This window comes from Drosophila subpulchrella, unplaced genomic scaffold (genome assembly GCF_014743375.2).
Source record: "Drosophila subpulchrella strain 33 F10 #4 breed RU33 unplaced genomic scaffold, RU_Dsub_v1.1 Primary Assembly Seq354, whole genome shotgun sequence".
In the NCBI taxonomy this organism is placed as follows: domain Eukaryota; kingdom Metazoa; phylum Arthropoda; class Insecta; order Diptera; family Drosophilidae; genus Drosophila; species Drosophila subpulchrella.
The window spans coordinates 3,197,259-3,218,013 of record NW_023665577.1 but is presented as its reverse complement, the minus strand read 5'-3'; the positions used below and the strand labels follow the sequence as shown (position 1 = coordinate 3,218,013).

Here is a 20,755-nt window from a genome sequence, read left to right as displayed (position 1 = left end):
TAACATTTAAGGAAATATCATATGTATAGGTGAAGGTGCTTTTAGTGTTCTAACAGCGATCGTTTATTATATATTTTATATATTAGTTCCTTGATAATTCTTTTTGTCTTTTTGGCTTACGCTAAATACTAAAATCTTTCATTTGCAGGTATTTCTTTTTCTTTGAAACGGAAAGTTTTCCTCCATTTGTATAAATTTTTATATTCTTTAACTGAAAATTTCTCTCAAATTTCAAAGTGACCTCGAGATAACAGTGAATGAAAAGCTCCAATTGCCGTCTATTGTACATCAATATCCAGGTTTTAAGCAATTATATGCATGTATAAATACAAAGTTAGTTTGCGTCTCTCTTAAAAAGCAACGCCAGAGCGAAATAAAAACATTTCCAGAGCTGGTTTAACACAGACGGTATAAAGTTTTCGAGATACAACAAACAGTTATCATCAACGTTTTATCTTAGAATTAATTTAATGGGCTGCATTTTCTGTTAGGAAGTTTGTTCCGCGGACATATGCAAAATGGAAAATTAGGTTTTGTTAGCTTAATTTGAATTTGATTGATTTCTTCTAAACCCTCAGCCTCAACCCTCAGCCCTGAGCCTGCCTATTCGCTCTTTTTGTGTGTAATGAGGGCATCCTCAATCTCCTCCTTGGGCTGGTCCACGTCTCCCCATCCCCACGTGGCGTGCGTTCCGTCACCAGTGCGCTTCACACGCTTCTGGATGATGTCCGAGGACACGGACTTCAGGTCGTAGGCCCAGCCGATCTTGGCGAAGAAGTCGATGAAGGCGGTGGTGAAGTTTAGCGAGTATTTGCCGAACTCGGCCGTCTTGTAGTCCCAGGGGAAGACGTGGTGGTAGTTATGCCATCCCTCGCCGAAGGCCAGGATAGCCACCGAGATGTTCTCCGAAGGATTAATGAATCTGCAAATAGTTAAGGCTTGTAAGTACTTGCTCTTAGCGTCGTTCAAGTCCTTGGCACTCACTTGTCGTAGGGACGGCCACCGAATTTGTGGGCAGCACTGTTCACCAGCCAGGTTACATTCAGGATGAAACACCAGCGGAACATGGTGGCAACGAACCAAGCGTTCATGAACGATTCACCCCAGAAGTACATGGGCACCGTGGTCGGAATGATGAAGCAGGCGATGGGCATCAACAGCATGTAGTATCTGCGAAAAAGTTTTTTTTTTAAATTAACATTACCACAATCTATATGGCTCCAGTTGAAACCTACTTCTTCTGGAACATGAGGATGGGATCGGCGCGAAGATCGGATAGATCGACTCCCTTTCCCTTGGCCTTCACGTCCGGGTGCTTCTTGCACAGCAGCCAGCCGACGTGCGAGAAGAAGAAACCACGAGTGGCGTTGTGGGGATCAGCATCGGTCTCCGAGTATTTGTGGTGCACACGATGGTCACGGGCCCAGTGGTAGGCGGCATCCTGGAAGGCGACCGTGTTGAAGATAACCAGAATCAAGCGCAGGGGCCACTTGGCCTTGTAGGAGCGATGCGCCCACAGACGATGGGCACCGGCTGTAATGCCCAGGCCAGAAACGACATATAGGAAATAAGCTGAAATAACCAAACGAGTTGATCTAGTTAGTAAGTTACCATTTACGTTTTTAAAAATATATATATATAATTTAAATAAAATAGGCAAATCATTTTTACAATCGTTGGTTTTCAAGTTTAATAGCAGGTGATTTGATCCACGATCAAAACAAGTATAAGCACGTAGAGGTCATCGCATTGAAGTTATGCCCGATCAGCAGTCTATGCCATGTTTGGACGTCTGGACACCCATAAAAACCACTTTGTGAAGGTTATCAGGGCCGAAGTCGTAGATAACCCCATATATTCGCGAGTCTGGCACGCGACAGGAAGATGGCAACCAAGCGATACTAAGTTAATTTAGCAAGTGCATTGTATTTCAAAATTTTCCACTAGTAAACCACATCTAACATATACATAAAGAGGAACCCTAATGATATTATTTAATGGAAGTGTTTTGAAGATATTTGCTATTTAAAGGTCGAAACAGTTTACTCTGAGAAGTGAGCTTCTAAGAAAGTGTTTTTTAATTGAGTAATTATTTTTTCATTAAGATGACCTTTGGCATTATAGTTAATTTTGTAGGCAACCTTTTTGTAGCATGAATCAAAGTTCATAGTAACCATCGTTTTAAGAACACAATATTCTAAATAGAGACATTATAAATCATAGTCTTTCGATCAAAACACGGGTAAATAATAATTTTGCAAAACTAAAACCACTTGGAATTTATTAATTACTATGGTGTGGTATGGTACTTTGACGTTTATAACCCGTTGGACTCACCTAAGACGGAGGTCTGCCACTTGGCCGAGGTGACCATGAGGTAGGCGCCGTAGAGAGCCGCCAGATGGAGGTATGCGAAGGCGATGATGTTGCGCCAGACGAGCTTCAGTCGGCGCCTCTCGGCCTTCTTCAGCACGGTAATGTCCTTGACGAGTCCACCGTCGGTGGTCTCCACATCGCACTCGAAGAGCACTCCGGTGGAGTCCTCCTGCAGCTTGGTGGGGTTCTGTTCCGAATCGGCGGCGGCGCTAGCCGCGGCGAGCAGCGAGTCCGTGATGGACTGGGCACCGGCTTGGGCGTTGGGCGGCATCTTGCATCAACTGTTGTTGGTTAGAAATAAAAACAAGCGGAAAATAAACATCACTTTAGTAACGAAATAAACAAAAGAGCGATTAATGTGTGAGCCAACTTGGTGGCTTGGGCAATTAGCCAGCCAGCTGAACTTGACACGCTTCGGGGAGGTGATTCCGAGCAGCTCTTTATGGCCCGACCCCGAGGTGTTGATGTGGTCGAGCTGAGTACCCTTTGATATTAAATTCTTGCCTAATGCGGATTCTGTTTTTTAATCGGCTAATGGAAAAAAATCAATAAATGCTGGCTGCGCGTCCTTGTGTCAGGATTCGCACAGTCCAGCATGAATAATGCAAAAGCCGGTGTGGGAACAAGAGCACCAGGCAGATGTGGAACATGTGTTTTGTAGTTTTTTGTTTGGGAACCGAACAGAATGGAACCTTGACTCAAGGTTAGGGAGCAAACGCGGCTGCCATGACACGTTTCGTGGAAAATTCCTTCTTCAATCAGCTCTAGCATGCTTTGTTATACAGACGACGCACACCCACAGACACAGGCAAACGATGGAATTCGTCAAATTAACAAGAATTGCAAACTATCCAGCAAAAAGTGTACGGCGAACACTTGTCCGCGTTCGACGAATTGCACCTGAGACACCCCATCCACCTCCGCCCGTCTGTTGTTGTTATTGTACCTGGTTTACACCCAAAAAATATGTTTTGTTCGCCAGGTAGGAATTAACAACAAGCCGTTTGGGTTAACTGGAGTTTTAAAACTGATGTGCCAAAGTTTCTCTCGCTGAAGAATCGCGGCTGTTGGCAAAAAGCTCGCTCGAAAGCTCTAGATTAGTCGCGAAGCTTTTGCAGGTGTGCGTGTGTGTGTGGGTGTGGGCTTCTTAATGGAAGATTAGATGTTGGCCATTTTTTACCTATTGCTAGGTCAGGGTTAGATCTGAAAAGTCTAGACGCGGCCACGAATCTAATCGGAATCGCGAATTGGCCGCCCTTAACACCCTGTCGCGCGACGACAGCGTGCCCTTATCATTAGCCATCCCAATCTCTAGCCAATCATCACATGTGAATCACCTGAATCACCTGCTAATTGCGGTTTCATCAGAAAAGTGACTATTACAAAACTGGACAGTCGAGTACTTTGAACCCTGAGATAGGAACATTAACCAATTAAACACGTGAACCTTCGGTCAGGCAAGAGCTTAAAAATCATACGATGCTTAGGGGAATAGACACCAGAAAGGTGATTAGAAAAATGTAGCGCAGTGTCGTTACCAAGGGGGGTCATAACGATTGAGTGGATTATAATCCTTTAAGACACATTAAACCTTCTTTAAAAATTGAAACAAAAAATTTTAAAATTTTTTTTAAAAAAAACGTTGGTTTTCCAGTACAAGTAACTTTTATGATTGCTATGGCTTAATTTATGGTACTTGAAAGAGCTTTTTAGATCAATTTTTTAAGAGGTTTTGTGAGCCCCTTTAAAAGGCTCTAAACAAGCCCCTGCTTTTCGAGAGATATGGTAGGAAGAACAAGAATTCCGCATTCGCACAAACATACATACTACATACATTTGTAATGCAAGAACAGCAGATCACAAGCGAAAGCTTTTAACATGGCGAAAGAAAGGGCCAGAGATAGCGAGAGAAAAAGCTAATACCGCCAACATGTCAACAAAGCAGTCGACTCTTTTTGGAGCCCAGGAGAGCCCATTTAATCGAATGCGACCGAAAACCGGTAAAAACAACCACCGAAAAGGCAGCAAACAGATGCGAGTCAGCAAACATTAGCCATTTATCAGAGGCACGCATTGAACTTGAAATGTGATGTGGCCCCTACTTTTGCTTGGTTTTTTTGAAAGCGTGGGAGCTTACACAAGTGAGAAAGAGAGCGGTAATAAAAGCGAAGAACTTATCGGAGAGGGAGGGCGGAGAGAGTAGTTTTCCTATTTTATATTTTTGCGCCCCGTTATCACGTTGCGAAAGCGTGATGCTTCACCGAGATATTACACGCAGAGAAAACGTACGCAGCGTTCTAAGAATCGTAAAAAAAATTTTATAATTAAAAAAAATTTTTAGAAATTAAAAAAAAAAAATTATTTTGAAAAACTTTTTAAAATATTAAAGGCTACAAATACCATAAACATTTATTAGACAGGCAAATCTACATCAACAATTTGGTACGTAAATAGTTATAGATTTGGAAGAAATTTGAATACAACTATGTATGATTATTTGTAGGATTTTATTTCTCTAGTTGAAGACTTGGCCGTTAGAAGTTAAAAAAAAAGCCATTTACGATTCTTCAAATAGGTTTGTATGATTTGTTTCCAATAAAGCTAACATACATCTTGGGACTATTAAATAATCAATATTTTGACAACTTATATTAGCTTTCTAGATTCTAACAAAAAAATTCACTGTAATATCACTCTAAAGATTGTCAGTCCAGGCTTTTGAAATTGTCAAGCGTCCTTCTATTTACCTAACTATTACTCATGTCGTTAAGTATTTTTTTAAGTACCGTTTTTGTTCTGCTGTTGGTCGTTTTGTTTTGATTTGATGTCTGTCAAATTAATATTAGCACTTTATCTAAATTGACAAACAGACTGTAACTGCAAAACTTGTTCGACGGACATGCGAACTGTAGCACAAAAGAGTGACAAATGATTTCTGGTAAATTCGAAGCATATAATTTGCAATTTAAGCGTATCCATCTATAATTGCTGTCAAAGTTCATTCACCGTAAAAAAAAGAGAAAACGCTCAGCCTAATTAAAAGTCAAACAGGAACATATAGAGACACGGATAAAGTGAATGTGCCGGGTACAGAACTTTCGACTGCCCTTGGACGGAATAAATTAAGTCACTATGTATGTACAAGGGTATTTAAAGAAACCAAAATCTAACCTTCCGATAAACAGTGACCGCTTAAAGGAAACCTTGAGAAGCGAAGAAACCTACATAAACTCGAGTTAAGATCAAAGAGCCAGAGGGCCCCGAATACGAAATTCACAAGTCTAATGTTGATAGCTTTGAAAAACTCTTGCGTAGAGTGGCTTTTCTCGATTTTCCTCTTGTCGTTTTACGTAAACACTGTCCCCCGGGAAAAGTGTAAATCCTGTTGCAATGGCTCAGGCTCAACAAGTGGCCAGCTGGAAAACCAACCTGTTTGCTTCTCCAAAAAAGGCCCGGATTCAACTTTTTAAACTCGCACTTTTCCACTACGCACAGTCGGTTGTCCGAAACCTGTGGTTGGGTCTGTTCGGTCTCTTTCAATCTATTTGCACTATATTTCAGCGGAGGAGTGCCAACAGCACACGTCCACTCACTTTACGAATTCGATTTGAACTGACCAACCGTTCGCACTCTTGCCAAAACGAAAACAAATCGATTAGGCAAATCGGCGGGACAACGTCAGAGCTTTTCCCCGCCGTCGTGTGCAGTTGGTGGCTATTTCTCCCCAGTTGCCCAGATTACCGGCATGCACGTAGCACAATCTACCGTCCTAATCTCCGTGAAATTGTAAACATCTGCGAAATGAAACCTACTATCTTATGTATACCCAAAGTAAGTAATTGAATCCGATATAAAACGGTGAAGTTTTCGAGAAAATTGCGAATAGGCTTATCAACAATACAATTACCAAAAGGTATAAATAGGGCCAGCACATCGCCGTTAAGGTTAGCCTTCGCACTTTGGATCCCACTGCACCTCTGGGATGGATTTTAGCCAATCTAATCGATGTTCCTTGGCTCTTTGTCGGCTCTCCATGATAATTGGTTAGCCGTGAATACACCTGGCCTCTCATATCTGTTTTGAGATAATTTTACGGTTCTTGTACTTTGTCCGGTCCAAACCAGTTAGCAAGATCAACCTCCTCGACCAATAACTTTACATATTCAACTAAGGACGGACAAAAACAAGGCTGCTTTGCATATTTTTTCTTGTTTCAAAATTTCAGAAGATGAGGTTGAGTGACACGCGAATATTTTCCTAAGACGTCTAGGCGCTCAGCCTAGCTTCCATCTAATTGCATATTTATGTCATCGCGATAAATGACGAAATACCCAGCCGTACTGCTTGCGACAAAAGAATTGCAACCCAAAGCTTAAGAAGGTTAAGTTGCGCTTGCTACCTTGACTTGTGGAACCAGTAATAAAAACCTAAGGTTCTATTAAATACATTATTTTTCGTATAAAAAAACATTCCTAATGTACATCCATATATAAATACATATATGTGATCAAATAACAAAGTGCTCACATAGTGCGCAATTAAGAGATGAGCTTAAAATCTGTAGCAATGTGTGCATTTGAATCAGACGTATATAGGTTTGAATGGAATTAAACACTGAATAATTCACAATCTCTTAATCTGATCACCAGATGCCTTACGTGTTAATTCTTTGGACGTCAATTGAACTAGAATAGCATCTTAAGATTCCAGACCAGAAGTATTCACACCCTTCATCGAGTATTCTAAACTTAATACTATAAAAATGTTTGTATCAGCAACTTTAAAATAAACTATATTTTTCAAAACATAAATGTTGGTTATTTATGAATCATAGCAAAAACATTTTTTGTACTTTGATAAAAACTGTGACCATACTTTTGGATACACGTCAGTAAGATTTAAACTGAAGTGAGCGGTGAATACTAGATTAACTGATTTCTAAGAAATATTCATACAGGGTACTAGTAATTCGATCTGATAACCTGATTCCACTTAGAACCCAGTATGCGTAGTTCCGAATGCCCTCAAAAGGGTTAAATCGCTTGGGGACTAGGAGCATGAGGTGTGACGTTACCGGGGCGTGCGCGCGCTAATTTCCCATGTAAACAAAATTCGGTGCGTTGCACTGCTTACAGAACTATAATCTATTAAATAAATTTCCATTATATTATAATCGGTGATGTTCTAATCGGTCCTGTTCAACACAACAAAATAGACGCCGGCGATCAACGAAATGTGCGATAACGTGCACGCCAAAAATTGCTGACTATGCGTCATAATTTTTATTAATGCCGGGTTGCTATAATCTTACCCAAATTGGATCCGAGTCCTTAGGATAACTATAGTTTTACGACTTTATCGCCAACTTCCCACGCAAACGCAATCTCCTGTTTTAGTGATGACAAACGCAGTCCACGTAGTTATGAGCAAGCAAATGTCGATATCGTGTCTTATCGAAATTTATCGATGTCAACTCTGGGCCCTACGTAGGTAAGTAACATATGTTATGTAGATAACTACGGATTTAACGGAAATTTAAAAAAAATTAAAACAACTTTTTTTAACTAACAGAAATACAGTTTTGTTTAACAAAGTAGTCGGGGATTTTCCTTTCTTTTTAAACTTAGCTTTCGTTGATAGTTGCTTAATTGTCATGAACAATACTGAGCGAATTAATTGTCTAGAGCTATTTGTTTTCCTTTTTGAATACGAAGGTAAATTATCCCAGGCTAACAGCTTAATATCGATCGAACTAATAAGAATAACACTTTAAATCGGAATCAAGGATAATGGCGCTTGACCCTTTAATCATGGAGGTGCACCAAAAGCGTGCGGTGAAGTTTCTGTTGGTTTCTTGGGCCAGGATCCTCATAGTGTCCAGCTTCCTGGCGGAGGCCTTGTACACCTACAGCCACTGGCACCTGCAACGGAGTTCGCTGAGCATGACCTGGCACTGTGGCTACTTGGTGGCTGGGATCTTCATCAGCCTTCTGGCGACGGCGCAACTGATTGCCTCCCTGCTAATTGTGGTAAACAGGCAGATACGTGTGGCCACGGGAATCCTGTGGCTGGCGGCCCATCTGCATATGGCCGCCACTCCGGCGTTGTGGAGCCTCCCCAAGTACATGGAGTTGTGCGGTATTATCAGCGCCCTCCTGCTGATCATGCTGAAGTCCCAACGCCACGCTGTTGTCGCGTTTATGCTGATCACCTACCTGAACTGCAAAGAGCTGGAGCGCTTCCTGTGGCACATCCTTTACAAGTATGTCCTGAAGCTCCTGCTGGTACTCATTATGGTAGGCTTCCGGCTGAAGCTCTCCGCCGGACTGTTGATCGCCCTGATGGCCATCCACTGCCTGGATACCCACGTCTGGCGAAAAGATGCCTTCGTGGATTACATAATATCCACAGGGGACGTGCGACGCTTCCACTTTTGGCAAAAGGTCTCCGTAGCCGGGGGACTGGTGCTCACTACCGTAAATAGGCGAAATCGCCATCTCACGTTGTAAACTGTCAACCCGGGCAAGGATCAGACGAAATCAGAAAGATGTCACAAGAAACCGAATCGGAAATACCCAATTCGGATCTAGAGCTGCTGGATCAGCCAGCCACTGGAAGCTTTTCTTGCATTCACACTTCTCCGTCTCTGCACATAGCCGTCCATGGAATGTCGGTCCTGATCCACACCCGTTTGTCCAAGCCGGCTCTTGACCTCTGCCTTGAGCTCTTGGAGGCGGGGGTCAATCCCCAGGCCCTGGCCGAAGTGATCCTGCACGTGTTCGACGTCAAGGAGAAAATTAAGGCACCCACAAGTTACTAGACGTCAATATATTTATTAAAACTTTCCTACAGACACGCTGATTAGTCTTATCACATCCGACCTGCTCAACTCAATCCTCAACCTTGGACGTGATCACCACGAAGAAATCCCTTATTCGATAAGCAATATCAGTTATTATTGTCACAGACTATCATAAAACGTTGATAAATGGGCACTTAAATGGTTTCCTTTCTCTAGCAGGTGTTCTATTTTGGAAATAATTTTTGCGTACCTTGGTTTCAAGAGGCACCTGATTAAAACTCACCTTTAACATTTGGATGATCTCTCCTGTTTGTCTTTGGATCGATCTTAAAAAGAAATTCACAATTTCGGGGAGAAATGCATATTCTTTCCGATTTTGAATTTAGCCTTGGCTCGGAAATTTTCTTTAGATTCAGTTTGAAACTGGTCCTTTCCGATCAGGTTAACGATAAAGTTAAATAAATTACTTAACAGATAAAACAATATAATAATTTTTTTTCAATTTCTTTGATTGGCGGTCAGCCTTTTAAAAATATTAGTTTTCTGAGTAGAAAAATACGTATTATATCTTGTCCGACTGAGCAGCGAATACTTTATCGAATGAATTTCCTGCGGAAAACATTAAAGGGCCCTGATAAAAATCCACCAATGCTTTATTTTTGAATTAAGCACCTCATGACGCAAAGTTAGACCGCTTGCGTGTGCATTGCGGCAGGCAAAAATGAACATGCATATGTATTTTTCATTCATTTGAAAAATTAGCAGTCATTGGATAGTACAAAATTTGCGAATTTAGCCAGTTCAGCTAAGCGACCATTAAAGTAGGAAGCATCAATACAATGTTGATATGGTGGTTTAATCAAGGGTGTTGGTAATCAAATAACCATCGATGGAAGCAAACCGCAGCTGGAGTGGTTTAATATAGCTTATTTGGAGGGTGACTGCTCTTAGCATTTAAACTAATATTATAATGTAAAATGGCGACCATTTTTCTATTCTTAAATAGTTAAGTTCCTCTAAGTCTCAAGACTCTAAGCTCAACCCAGTGCAGATAAATCCCTTCTTTGATAAACAATATTAGTTATTTGACTGCTCTAACCGATGCTCTTTGCTGTCGTTATTTTTTGTAAGTGGGTGTTAGAATATTTCCCAACGAATACATAAAAATACGATCAAGTGTGACATCAACCTACTTATACTCAGCAATGTAATGATAATGATCAATGAAAGCATACAATAGCTTGACCTTTTAAAGCAATCTAGTTTATCCCGTGCGAATTAGGCATATGAAAAAACCTTGAAATGTCATCAAATATTTTAAACATCAAATGAAAAGATAAAAGCGATTCATCCTTAAACAATTTGTTCTGATAACAGTTATATATTTGAATAAGTTAGCAAGGTTGAATGGATCAGTTTGGAACTGGTAATGAGCGTGATATTTACAAAATTAAAATAAATGACTTGAAACAGTTAATTTTGTTTGGATAAGCATCACTACTTTTGCTTTGGCTTATCTTCAGGATCTTTACTATCGGCACTCTCAGCAGGCTTCTCCTCCGCCTTCTTCGATTTTTTTTGGGACTTTTGCTTTTCTGCCTCGGCGAGAGCGGCCTCCTGTTCCTGCCTCAGTTTTTCCTTCTGGGCAGCAGCCTCGGCCACTTCCTCATCGTCCCAGTCGGCCATGGAGCGGTCCCGCTTGAGCCACGAATGCGTGGTGTCCGGCTTAAAGGCTGTGGGAAATACATAGGAGTGTGAGAAATAGACAATCAATGGGACTGTAGCAACTTACTCTGGTTAAACCACTTGATGCCGTTCTGCATGTCCTCAATGATCTCTCGGGAAGTAAACATCACCTCGTTCTGCACCGCCTGATGGAACGTGGACGTCTCGAAAGTGCTCGAGTAGACAGAGTTACGATCGTGGATAAGAGCGCGTTGCGGGAACTTGGCCAGACAAGTGGCCAGCTCCAGGGCGTTGCCCAGTGCAGTTCCTGTGGGGACAATCCTGTTGACCAGGCCAATGTCGTGGGCCTCCTGGGAGCCCACCGGACGTCCTGTGAGTATCAGATCTAGAGCACGGGACAAGCCAATCATGGCCGGCAGGCGAATAGTGCCAGCATCGAGCATTGGCACGCCAAAGCGGCGATTAAAGAATCCCAGTACGGCGGACTCCTCCATGACGCGCAGGTCGCACATGAGGGCCAGCTCCAGGCCGTTGGCTATGCAGTAGCCATTGATGCCGCACACGACTGGCTTCTTGATCTGGCGCCGCGTGGGACCCACGGAGCCCTCCGGTCGCATCAGGATGTCCACGCTGATCTCCTCCTTCTCGTCGGTGCTGATCTCGAGGATGTCAAAGCCGGAGCAGAAGGATCCGCCCACGCCGTAGAGCACGGCTACTGGCGAAGTGTCGTCCGCCTCGAAGTTGGCGAAGGCGTCGCAAAGTTGCGAGGCTGTGAGGGAGTCGATGGCATTGCGCTGCTGCGGTCGATTGATGCCGATCAGGGTGATGTTCTTGTCCTTCTCCATCAGTATGTTCTTGGGCGGTGACGACTCGGACTCCTGGGGCGCAGGATCTGGAATGGAAACGGTTACTACGCATATTCCCACATTATGTCACCGGCTTTTCCGGCAACTTACCTTTTTGCAGCGCTTTTGTCGAGGAGAATGTGCGGTGGGCTGTGGTGAAACGTGCTTGCTGGCCCACCTGCTGAGCCACCAGTTTGCCGAATTTGCGCAACATTGTCTATTGCAAAAAAGCTATTAATTTTCCGCGGAGAAAAACAAAACTAGCGTAATGCTTACCGAAATATTAAAAACTCGTCAAGTTCCGTAAAAACAATTCAATGGTAATTGTGTTGCAGGGTTGCCACCGCTGGTGTGGTTACTATCTAGCGTTTTCCGCCATATCCAGCTATTTAAGAGAATTTTGTTTGACAGGTAAAAGTGTGTTATTTGTCGCTATGACTTACGACAGTTCACTACTGGTTTTTTACCTTATATAAATTGAGTCACAAATTTTGCGTTTAACGGCCCAAAAGTAAAAAATATTTTAAGTAACTGATATAAATTTAGCATTTTTAGCTATGTATTATTCATAATAACTAAATAAAAGCCAGAACATTATTTGCCAATGGGTGGCAACACTGATTAAGTAAATGGCGTTCCGGTGTTTTTACAAGGCGTTAGTGCGTTTTGCTGGCGTCTCCTGAAATTGTTGCAATAAATTGGCTCTGAGCAGATTTAAAGATTTAAAAGATATTTAATTACTACAAATTAATCATGGGCGTGGAAATGGACACGAACGAGGCGGGCGTGGAACTCACGGAGGCGGAGAACGAGCTGTACGACAGACAAATCCGGCTCTGGGGTCTGGAATCTCAAAAGCGGTAGGTGCAAAAAAGCCGGCTTCTAGCAATGGCGCTGTGATAAATAAAATTAAATGGGAATTTCAGCCTTCGCACGGCCAAGATCCTCATCGCCGGTCTGTGTGGCCTGGGCGCCGAGATCACCAAGAACATAATCCTGTCCGGAGTTAACTCCGTGAAGCTGTTGGATGATAAATCCGTCACCGAGGCGGACTTCTGCTCGCAGTTCCTGGCCGCACGTGATTCCCTGAACACCAACCGCGCCGAGGCTTCCTTGGAGCGGGCACGAGCTCTTAATCCCATGGTGGACATCTCCGCCGACAAAGAACCCTTAAAGAAGAAGACCTTAGAGTTCTTCGCCCAGTTCGATGTGGTGGTGGTCAATGGCGAGACCAACGAGGAGCTGCTGCGCATCGACACCATTTGCCGGGAGCTGGGCGTCAAATTCATAGCCACCGATGTCTGGGGCACCTTTGGATTCTACTTTGCCAGTCTCCACAAACACAGCTATGTCGAGTATGTTCCCAAATCAATATTATTTTGAAACTTTACCATTTTAAAGTCAAATGAACATTGGAGGGTTCTGTAAAAAGCACTGTCTTTTATGGATATCATTATTTATTTATTTATTTTTTTATATCCTAGCGCTACAAGTGCACACTTATAATTATCGCGCTAGTCACATTGAGTTGATATTTTACATTATTATTATTTTTAAACTAACAACAAACAAACAACTAATCCCTAAATTCAAATTCGTTGTTCCAGATCGAGAACAAGTCTTAAAAACAGATTATTAACCGGTTAATTTGCTGTACCATTCTCAGGGATGTAATCAAACACAAGATCGTAGCCAACCCGGATAAGAAAAAGAAGTATGAAACCGTTTCCATTCCAACACAGCGCGAAGTGGATTATCCCGGCTACTCTGCATGGCTTGACTTCGATATTGCAGCGCCCAGTTATTCGCGCAAACTAAAACGCAACGGCCCAGGCATTCTACTGCTGAGTGTTCTGCAAAAGTTCCGGACCACCTATCAGCGAGATCCAAGCTACAAGAGCAGAGAAGCGGACCTGGAACTGCTTCGCGGGATTCGCGACGAACTGTTGCCAAACTCTGCCCTGGGCGACGAAGCTCTGGGCCTGATCTTTGCACAGATCTCTCCTGCCGTGGCGGTAGTTGGTGGCGTCGTGGCCCAAGAGGTTATCAAGGTGGTTACTAAAATGGAAGCGCCCCACCGTAACCTTTTCGTTTTCGACCCTGAGACATGTGCAGGATACTTCGAGACCATCGAAGCCAAGTAAATCGATCTACTCAGGGCTTCTATTAAATATCTGAATATCCAATAACACCAAGATGTAAATTTTATTTGTTTTAATGTCCCGTACTTATCAAAAAGCTTAGCTTGGGTTAATCTTAGCGGGGCGTTTAACGTTTAAGGGATGCTGGCCAGGTAGTCCTTGATTGAGGCGGGGTCCAGGCGCTGGAATCCGTTCTGATCGCAGATTCCGATCTCAATGTTGTCGGCAGTCATTTTTCCCTCGAAGCCTTCTTTCAGAGTCAGGATAGCGGTGTGGACAGCATCGTCCAGCTCTAAATCTTCGCTGTAGCTGTAAGTGGAAGACATCATTTGTGATTTAAGTGTATTTACTAGAGAATTTCAATCGTACTAACCGCTTCTCCAGGAAGGTTTTGCCGTTGACTGCGTTCTTGCCCATGGCAGTGGCCTTCCAGGCGAAGTAAGCACCCGAAGGATCGGATTGGTAGAGATATGGACGACCATTGTCCCAGCCGCAGATCAGTAGGGAAACTCCGAAGGGACGAACACCACTACAGGGGCAAATTAGATAGGTTAACATGGGAATACCATGATGTGGGCTGGCCGCATTCTTACCCAGACTGCGTGTACTCCTGCATGAGGGTGGCCACACGCTGCACCAGCTGCGACACGGGAATCGGCTCCTTGTAGGTCAGGTAGTAGGTCTGGGCAATCTTGCGGGCCTGCTTGACCAGCAGGCGGTAGTCCGGACCCATTCCCGAGTAGACCATGCCGATGTGCTTGTAGATCATCTCCACGCGATGCACGCTGTGCTCCTCATAAAGCGGCGACTTGTGTTTGTTCTCTGTGGCAATGACGACGCCGTTGGAAGCTGCGTACAAATGGGTAGTATTAACTGCATGCCCAAGCCAGATTATCTTGGATACCAACCCATGATGCCCACGGAGGGAGCTCCGCCGGATACGGCTGCCAATGCATACTCCAGTTGGACGAGTTTTCCGGAAGGACTGCAAGCAACCGAAAGTTGTAGTTATTGCCCAGTCATGGCGGCAGGTTAAGTTATCCAAGGCGGAAACCACCCGTTTCTTAATGGCCAACTCGTTTTTCTCACCTGAACGTGGTCAACGAAAAGCTGTAGCGCTCGGTAGCCATATTTCCTGGGCTTCAACAGCAGTAATTTGATGTGTAAAATAAAAAAGCCGACTTACTTTGCACAGAAACAAAAATGACACAGCAGTTTAGAGGTGGGCAAATATCGATGTTTTCAAAGTATCGGTTGGAAACATCGCTCGGGCTCAGCTTTCTTAGTATTTTTGCGTTTGACGTAAGCAACCGTAAGTGTCAGTAAAAGAGATTGCATACGGATCGCTGAGCAATTGGCAAGTTTTTTAGTGTGGCCGTAAGCGGAATGCCAAAAATAGTGCGCTTGCACTGAATACTTGGTCACACATTTCCATGTTTCCACTGTACACGCATCATTTTCAAATATGGTATGGGGCTTATTTCCAAAAAGTACCTAGCAGATCAATGTCCTGTAATATAGCATTTAAGCATGGATTTATTTTAAAGATCTTTTTCATATTATCCTTATAACTGATGACAAACCCTGCGAGATTTCCAATAATTTATCAACACTTGATTTTCCCGAACTGTGCACACTTTTTTTATTTTAATTAGAAGGAACTTTTTTCTGATGAGTTTTCAAGTGCCGATTCAGACTTTGGCCAAAGCCAAATGTCTTCCAGCAATGGGAACACTTGAACGGTTCTCTTGTGTGCATACGTAGGTGAAGCTGAAGGTACGATTTGTCTTTGAAACCTTTTGAGCAATGGGTGCACTTAAAAGGCCGTTCTCCTGTGTGTACTCGAAAGTGTTTGCGCAGCAGTGTCTTCGTACAAAAAGTTTTCGAGCACTGGGTACATTTAAACGGTCGTTCTGCCGTGTGCGTTCGTATGTGTACTTGAAGATAATATTTTCTCAAAAAAGCAGCTGAGCATTGGGTACACTTAAACGATCGGTCCCCTGTGTGAACTTGCAAGTGTACCCTCAAAGCAGCCTTGCTTTTGAAAGTCTTTGGGCAGAGGGTACATTTGAAAAGTTCTCCTAGATGCATTCGCAAATGATCCTGGAGGTATGATTTACGCTTGAAATCCTTTGAGCAGTGATCACACTTGAACGGTCTTTCTTCCGTGTGCGTTGTCATGTGTTGATGAAGACTATTCTTCCTCGTAAAACCCGCTGAGCAATTATTACACTTAAACGGTCGCTTTTCTGTGTGGGTTGCCAAGTGTAGCTGAAAATTTGTATCCGTTGCAAACATTTTGTGGCATTGAGTACATTTAAAAGAATCTTCTCTATGCAATAGCATGTGCTGGAGAAAATGCGAGTTCCTCTTAAAGTCCTTTGAGCAGTGGGCACACTTAAATGGTCGTTTGCCTGGGTGTTCACGAAAGTGATCCTCAAGATGTTGTTTCTTAAGAAAAGTGTTTGGGCATTGGCTACACTTGAATGGTCGTTCTTCTGTGTGGATTAGCAAGTGTCGCTCAAGATCTGTCTTCGAGGTAAAAGTGGACGGACATTCAGAGCATTTATGGGGTATGTTATTTTCGCCATAATCATTATTTTCCTCGATCTTCACATGGCTATCGGACTGATGGATGTCGTATTCTGAAATAGGACTGGGACTGCGTTCCTCCTCGAATGCGTCTTCCTCGAGCGGTTCGTTCTTCACCAGACATTGGTCTATTTGATGTTCCTCCATGCTTGGCAAATCTTCAAAGTATTCTTCCTTAAATGGCCCAAGAGAGAGAGGCAGGCTCTCCGCCAAAGAATTATTTTTGAACTGGCAATACAATTGGGAGCTCCGTTCGTAAGTGTTTTTAATATCGAATGCATTTTGCGCATCCTGAAGGCAGGAAGTACAAATGGTTTCCGGCAGTCGATCCCCTTTATCAGGTTTAAAGCCGGTGCACTCAAAAATCATTCTGACAATGGAAACTTCGTTAGTCCCTTCAAAAACATTGACCATGTTTTCAAAGCTCTCTAGGCAAACGCGGCAAGTTAAAGAGCTCATCGCTCTGCAATTTAATAATAATGTTTGGACATTCACTGCAAAATAAATATAAGTTCTTACGGTTACGAATCTATTTTATTGTCAAGTGCTGTCAATTTTTAAATCAGGTGGTTTGTTTACTTTCAGGACATGGCGTTAGAGATGTGTGGATTGCGATTAGCTATCAAGAGGCTATCGATGTCGATAGCCAGTCAAAGAGCTGCACAGTGGCTCTGTTACTTTATTATTTTTCTAAAAATTTTGAAACCTACTGAGTTGGCGAGGGAAATTAATGAAACAGAATCTGTTTGCTTTATTTTTCATGAGCTTAAATATTTAAAAATATTCCGGATAACTCATTAAACAAACAAATTTTTCCGCTTTGTACGGCTTCCTTTCGGAAAATGTAATCAAGACCCAAAAACATGGAATTGGAGACTTCTAGTGTTAATTTAACCCCATTTTTTCTAGATTGTTAAATAGTTTTCTTTTTGAGATTGCGCATGATTTTAGCACACCTGTTGTGCGGGTAAAAACGACCGATTTTGTACCAAATAAAACATATATGTACCTATCGATAGCCTCCTGCTAAGTATAGGATAGTATCAATCCACACATCTCTAACGCAATGTTTAGGAAGTAAACAAACCATCTTACTTAAGATAGGCCCATATGTATCTGTAAGAACGTATATTCAATTTCCAGTGAATACCTAAGTTTTTATTATTTAATTGCAGAGCGATGAGCTCGTCTAGTTGCCGCGTTTGCCTAGAGAGCTGTGAAAACATGGTCAATGTATTTGAAGGGATGCATGAAGTTGGAGTTTCCATTGCCAGTATGATTTTTGACTGCACCGGCTTCAAACCTGATAGAGGCGATCGACTGCCGGAAACCATTTGTACTTCTTGCCTTCAGGATGCGCGAAGTGCATTTGATATTAAGAACACTTACGAAAGGAGCTCCCAATTGTACTGCCAGTTAACAAAGAATTCTACGGAGGGGGACCCTTTTACTGACCAGAATGTTGTGCCTGTGAAGGAAGAAGACTCCTCAGACTTGCCAAGCAAGATGGAACATCCTTATCAGTTTGTTGTGCAATATTTGCCAAGCAAGGTGGAACATCAATCAGACCAATGCCTCGTGAAGAATGAACCACTTGACGAAGACGCCTCCGAGGAGGAGCACAGTCCAAGTCCCATTTCAGACTGTGGCGTTATTCATTCCCATTGCGAGGTGAAGATCGAGGAAGATGACGATTTTGAGAGTGATGGATACTGTGAGCCTGGAAGTAGTGATGGAGAGGACAACAGCACACATAAGTGCTCTCAATGTCCGCAGATATGTACCTCGAAAAAAGATCTTAAGCGACATTTGCGAGTCCACGAAGACGAACGACTGTTTAAGTGTTCTCAGTGTTCAAAGGCCTTCAAACGTAACTCACATCTTCTATCACACATGCAAACGCATACGGGAGAACGGCTTTTCAAGTGTACTCAGTGCTCAAAGGCCTTCAAACGTAACTCCCATCTTCAAGATCACTTGCGTGTTCACACAGGCGAACGACCATTCAAGTGCGACCAATGTATAAAGACTTTTAAATATAATACACAACTTTTCTATCACATGCGAGTGCATACAGGAAATCCTCTTAAATGTACATACTGCTCAAAAACTTTTGCAAGGAATTATAATTTACAGATTCACTTGGCAAGCCACACAGGAGAACGACCCTTTGAGTGTACTGAATGCTCAGCGACTTTTGTGAGGAAAGCTAATCTTCAGGAACACATGCGAACGCATACTGGAGAGCGACCTTTCGAGTGTTCCCAGTGCTCCAAAAGTTTTACTAAGAAGACACATCTTCAGGAACACTTGCTAGTTCACACAGGAGAACGACCGTTCAAGTGTGATCATTGCTCAAAGGACTTCACACGTAACTCACACCTTCAAAATCACTTGCTTGTGCATACAGGAGAACTTTTGAAATGTACAATCTGCTTTAAAACTTTCGGAAGTAATGCACATCTAAAGCTCCACCTGGCAGTCCACTCAACGGAACGACCATTTAAGTGTACCCACTGCTCAGCGGATTTTACGAGGAATGATTCCCTTCGAACGCACATGCGAACGCACACTGGACAAAGACCGTTTACATGCACCCAGTGCTCAAAAACTTTTTTTACGAATGCACATCTGCAGGGACACATGCGTGTACACACAGGAGAACGGCCTTTCAAGTGCACCCATTGTTCGAAGGCTTTTAAGGATCAATCTTACCTTCAGGTACACATTCGCATCCACACAGGAGAACGACCCTTTAACTGTTCCCACTGCTCGAAGAGTTTTTCCCAGAGTTCAAGTCTGAAGCGACACTTGGAAACCCATAAGGAATAATGAGTGTCTTAGATTTAAAAATTACCTTTTAAGTACTCGTTGTTTCAAAATCTGTTAAATTATAATATAGGTAATATAATTGACCAATTTGATTCCATGGGGGGTCCAAGAAATATTTCTAAACAGAGAGTTGAAATTCGTATTAATGTACGGTTCCACCGACCAATTTTGTTTGGGAGATATTTTTATAAAACCAAAAGACAAATCCAATCACGTAGAACGGATTAGATACCCTTGAAATACAAAACTAAATTAAACTCTTATTTAAGATATAAATGTTTATTAAAATAAAAAGAATTTCGGGTAAATTTCTGGTTAGCTCGAAACTTCCTCTTTGTTTAAAGTCTCAAAGTCAAACGATGCATTGAGGTAGGTCATCTTTTTAACTTTCGCTCATAAAAGTTGGTAAAAAAGAAACAATAGATGCAAAAATATATAAAACGGGTAAGGAAGATGAAGGTATGTAAGCGGCAATGCACCTGTTGCTTGTTGGCACTAGACAGAGCCTCTCGTAGGAATGCCTAGAGTCTGAATGACTAGGCCCTGTTATCTAGCTTTTATAGTTTTCGAGATCTCAGCGTTCGGATGGACATACTTTAAACATGGACAAAACGACATGGCTAGATCGATTAGACAACTCTACGAGTAACGGGTATAAAAAGTAGTTATTCCTGGAATTTACGGATATTTTTCTAGAAATATTTGTTTTAACTTTAACTATTTTTCCTTAAAAACACGGAGGCTCCAAGTAAAGTAATGTAACGAACTGTTTTTGTTGTCTGCTCGCTACGAGATTCGCGCGGCTAGCTCAGAAGATTGTGTGTTCCTCCCACCAAATTTATATGACGTGACTGCCCCGTAGATCAGTGAGAAAACAAAGTGGTACAGCGGGTATGTGGCTGGGCTGGCTTCGGTATCTCCTTGCTCTGGTTCCGCCGGCTGCTGGTGCTCCTCTTTCTGGCTTGTCGACGCGTTGACTCGACTTCCGCTGGCTCCTGTGTCTCGGGACGCTCGTAGTGGCCGCCTCTGCTCGCTTGCCGACGCGCTGCCTCGGATTCGCTTGTCGCACCTTAGACTCGCAGAGAGTTCGGCCTTGTGGGCTTAGGGAAGCGTCACCGTTCTCAGACTAGGGTGAACAAGCCTTGCTCTCCAGGCCGACGCCTTTCGAGGCAATACCTGTCCCTTGCTCTGTCTCGGACGGTCCCGCTAGGTTCTTGCGCAGATCGCGCTGGCAGTCAAGGCTACCGCCAGGAAGCTGCCTAGCAGTTCACTTTGCTTTACGCCTAGCGCAGACGAACGTTCCACCCAATGAGCTCCGCGCGGCGATGGTAACGGGGCTGCCGGAAATGTCTGCTGGCGTCGCTGCCGATGTCCTCTGCGCTGTCTCCTGACCAGTAGCTTGGCGTTCTGGCACTCGGGGAGTTGGGCGGTTGCTGTTCGGGAACTTCGCCGGTAATCGCAGGGCTCTCCAGGCGAACGCC

The 20,755-nt window shown here is 43.1% G+C and overlaps 8 protein-coding genes across 13 annotated transcripts; 4 read left to right on the top strand and 4 right to left on the bottom strand.

The window, feature by feature from the left end:
• Window positions 1-39: 39 nt before the first annotated feature.
• LOC119560862 (acyl-CoA Delta(11) desaturase) lies at window positions 40-7,711 on the bottom strand. Of its 3 annotated transcripts, none has more exons than XM_037874531.1 (5): window positions 7,688-7,711; window positions 2,338-2,657; window positions 1,236-1,572; window positions 985-1,170; window positions 40-922 (listed from the first exon to the last, which is right to left on the bottom strand). In XM_037874531.1, the coding sequence occupies exons 2-5, from the start codon at window positions 2,645-2,647 to the stop codon at window positions 604-606; spliced, it is 1,152 nt and encodes a 383-aa protein (XP_037730459.1). In that variant the 5' UTR covers window positions 2,648-2,657; window positions 7,688-7,711; the 3' UTR covers window positions 40-603. The 3 variants fall into 3 exon arrangements, with proteins under 3 accessions (XP_037730459.1, XP_037730458.1, XP_037730460.1); XM_037874530.1 differs by lacking the exon at window positions 7,688-7,711 and adding an exon at window positions 5,806-5,964; XM_037874532.1 differs by lacking the exon at window positions 7,688-7,711 and adding an exon at window positions 3,323-3,341.
• Window positions 7,712-7,750: 39 nt separating this feature from the next.
• LOC119560863 (surfeit locus protein 4) lies at window positions 7,751-8,913 on the top strand. Of its 3 annotated transcripts, none has more exons than XM_037874533.1 (2): window positions 7,751-7,866; window positions 8,162-8,913. In XM_037874533.1, exons 1-2 carry the CDS (start codon window positions 7,775-7,777, stop codon window positions 8,883-8,885), a joined length of 816 nt encoding a protein of 271 aa, XP_037730461.1. In that variant the 5' UTR covers window positions 7,751-7,774; the 3' UTR covers window positions 8,886-8,913. The 3 variants fall into 3 exon arrangements, with proteins under 3 accessions (XP_037730461.1, XP_037730463.1, XP_037730462.1); XM_037874535.1 differs by having other exon boundaries at window positions 7,778-7,866; window positions 8,091-8,913; XM_037874534.1 differs by having other exon boundaries at window positions 7,809-8,090.
• Window positions 8,780-9,674, top strand: LOC119560865. Its single transcript, XM_037874536.1, has one exon. The coding sequence runs from the start codon at window positions 8,924-8,926 to the stop codon at window positions 9,194-9,196; it is 273 nt and encodes a 90-aa protein (XP_037730464.1). The 5' UTR covers window positions 8,780-8,923; the 3' UTR covers window positions 9,197-9,674.
• Window positions 9,675-10,524: 850 nt separating this feature from the next.
• LOC119560427 (probable enoyl-CoA hydratase echA8) lies at window positions 10,525-12,137 on the bottom strand. The gene is made up of 4 exons (XM_037873863.1): window positions 11,986-12,137; window positions 11,821-11,926; window positions 10,971-11,756; window positions 10,525-10,911 (listed from the first exon to the last, which is right to left on the bottom strand). Exons 2-4 carry the CDS (start codon window positions 11,921-11,923, stop codon window positions 10,676-10,678), a joined length of 1,125 nt encoding a protein of 374 aa, XP_037729791.1. The 5' UTR covers window positions 11,924-11,926; window positions 11,986-12,137; the 3' UTR covers window positions 10,525-10,675.
• Window positions 12,138-12,284: 147 nt separating this feature from the next.
• Window positions 12,285-13,912, top strand: LOC119560428 (SUMO-activating enzyme subunit 1). Its single transcript, XM_037873864.1, has 3 exons — window positions 12,285-12,569; window positions 12,636-13,064; window positions 13,376-13,912. Exons 1-3 carry the CDS (start codon window positions 12,463-12,465, stop codon window positions 13,851-13,853), a joined length of 1,014 nt encoding a protein of 337 aa, XP_037729792.1. The 5' UTR covers window positions 12,285-12,462; the 3' UTR covers window positions 13,854-13,912.
• On the bottom strand, window positions 13,909-15,097 carry LOC119560429 (proteasome subunit alpha type-2). The gene is made up of 5 exons (XM_037873865.1): window positions 14,940-15,097; window positions 14,759-14,835; window positions 14,444-14,699; window positions 14,224-14,379; window positions 13,909-14,159 (listed from the first exon to the last, which is right to left on the bottom strand). The coding sequence occupies exons 1-5, from the start codon at window positions 14,978-14,980 to the stop codon at window positions 13,985-13,987; spliced, it is 705 nt and encodes a 234-aa protein (XP_037729793.1). The 5' UTR covers window positions 14,981-15,097; the 3' UTR covers window positions 13,909-13,984.
• A 400-nt stretch (window positions 15,098-15,497) lies between these two features.
• On the bottom strand, window positions 15,498-17,042 carry LOC119560221 (gastrula zinc finger protein XlCGF57.1-like). Its single transcript, XM_037873579.1, has 2 exons — window positions 16,962-17,042; window positions 15,498-16,905 (listed from the first exon to the last, which is right to left on the bottom strand). The coding sequence occupies exon 2, from the start codon at window positions 16,899-16,901 to the stop codon at window positions 15,498-15,500; it is 1,404 nt and encodes a 467-aa protein (XP_037729507.1). The 5' UTR covers window positions 16,902-16,905; window positions 16,962-17,042.
• Window positions 17,043-17,501: 459 nt separating this feature from the next.
• LOC119560941 (zinc finger protein OZF-like) lies at window positions 17,502-19,353 on the top strand. 2 transcript variants are annotated; one of them, XM_037874677.1, is made up of 2 exons: window positions 17,502-17,519; window positions 17,618-19,353. In XM_037874677.1, exons 1-2 carry the CDS (start codon window positions 17,509-17,511, stop codon window positions 19,272-19,274), a joined length of 1,668 nt encoding a protein of 555 aa, XP_037730605.1. In that variant the 5' UTR covers window positions 17,502-17,508; the 3' UTR covers window positions 19,275-19,353. The 2 variants fall into 2 exon arrangements, with proteins under 2 accessions (XP_037730605.1, XP_037730607.1); XM_037874679.1 differs by lacking the exon at window positions 17,502-17,519 and adding an exon at window positions 17,540-17,560.
• Window positions 19,354-20,755: the final 1,402 nt, after the last annotated feature.

Coding starts and splice junctions, on each gene's coding strand:
- LOC119560862 (XM_037874531.1), bottom strand. CDS start 2,647: ATGCCGCCCAACGCCCAAGCCGGTGCCCAGTCCATCACGGACTCGCTG. Junction 1,573..2,337: donor GTGGCAGACCTCCGTCTTAG/GTGAGTCCAACG, acceptor TGGTTATTTCAG/CTTATTTCCTATATGTCGTT. Junction 1,171..1,235: donor ATCCTCATGTTCCAGAAGAA/GTAGGTTTCAAC, acceptor ACTTTTTCGCAG/ATACTACATGCTGTTGATGC.
- LOC119560863 (XM_037874533.1), top strand. CDS start 7,775: ATGACAAACGCAGTCCACGTAGTTATGAGCAAGCAAATGTCGATATCG. Junction 7,867..8,161: donor CAACTCTGGGCCCTACGTAG/GTAAGTAACATA, acceptor ATCGGAATCAAG/GATAATGGCGCTTGACCCTT.
- LOC119560865 (XM_037874536.1), top strand. CDS start 8,924: ATGTCACAAGAAACCGAATCGGAAATACCCAATTCGGATCTAGAGCTG.
- LOC119560427 (XM_037873863.1), bottom strand. CDS start 11,923: ATGTTGCGCAAATTCGGCAAACTGGTGGCTCAGCAGGTGGGCCAGCAA. Junction 11,757..11,820: donor GACAAAAGCGCTGCAAAAAG/GTAAGTTGCCGG, acceptor TTTCCATTCCAG/ATCCTGCGCCCCAGGAGTCC. Junction 10,912..10,970: donor CATCAAGTGGTTTAACCAGA/GTAAGTTGCTAC, acceptor TATTTCCCACAG/CCTTTAAGCCGGACACCACG.
- LOC119560428 (XM_037873864.1), top strand. CDS start 12,463: ATGGGCGTGGAAATGGACACGAACGAGGCGGGCGTGGAACTCACGGAG. Junction 12,570..12,635: donor GGTCTGGAATCTCAAAAGCG/GTAGGTGCAAAA, acceptor TGGGAATTTCAG/CCTTCGCACGGCCAAGATCC. Junction 13,065..13,375: donor CACAAACACAGCTATGTCGA/GTATGTTCCCAA, acceptor TACCATTCTCAG/GGATGTAATCAAACACAAGA.
- LOC119560429 (XM_037873865.1), bottom strand. CDS start 14,980: ATGGCTACCGAGCGCTACAGCTTTTCGTTGACCACGTTCAG. Junction 14,836..14,939: donor TTTTCGTTGACCACGTTCAG/GTGAGAAAAACG, acceptor GGTTGCTTGCAG/TCCTTCCGGAAAACTCGTCC. Junction 14,160..14,223: donor AAAACCTTCCTGGAGAAGCG/GTTAGTACGATT, acceptor TTCCACTTACAG/CTACAGCGAAGATTTAGAGC.
- LOC119560221 (XM_037873579.1), bottom strand. CDS start 16,901: ATGAGCTCTTTAACTTGCCGCGTTTGCCTAGAGAGCTTTGAAAACATG.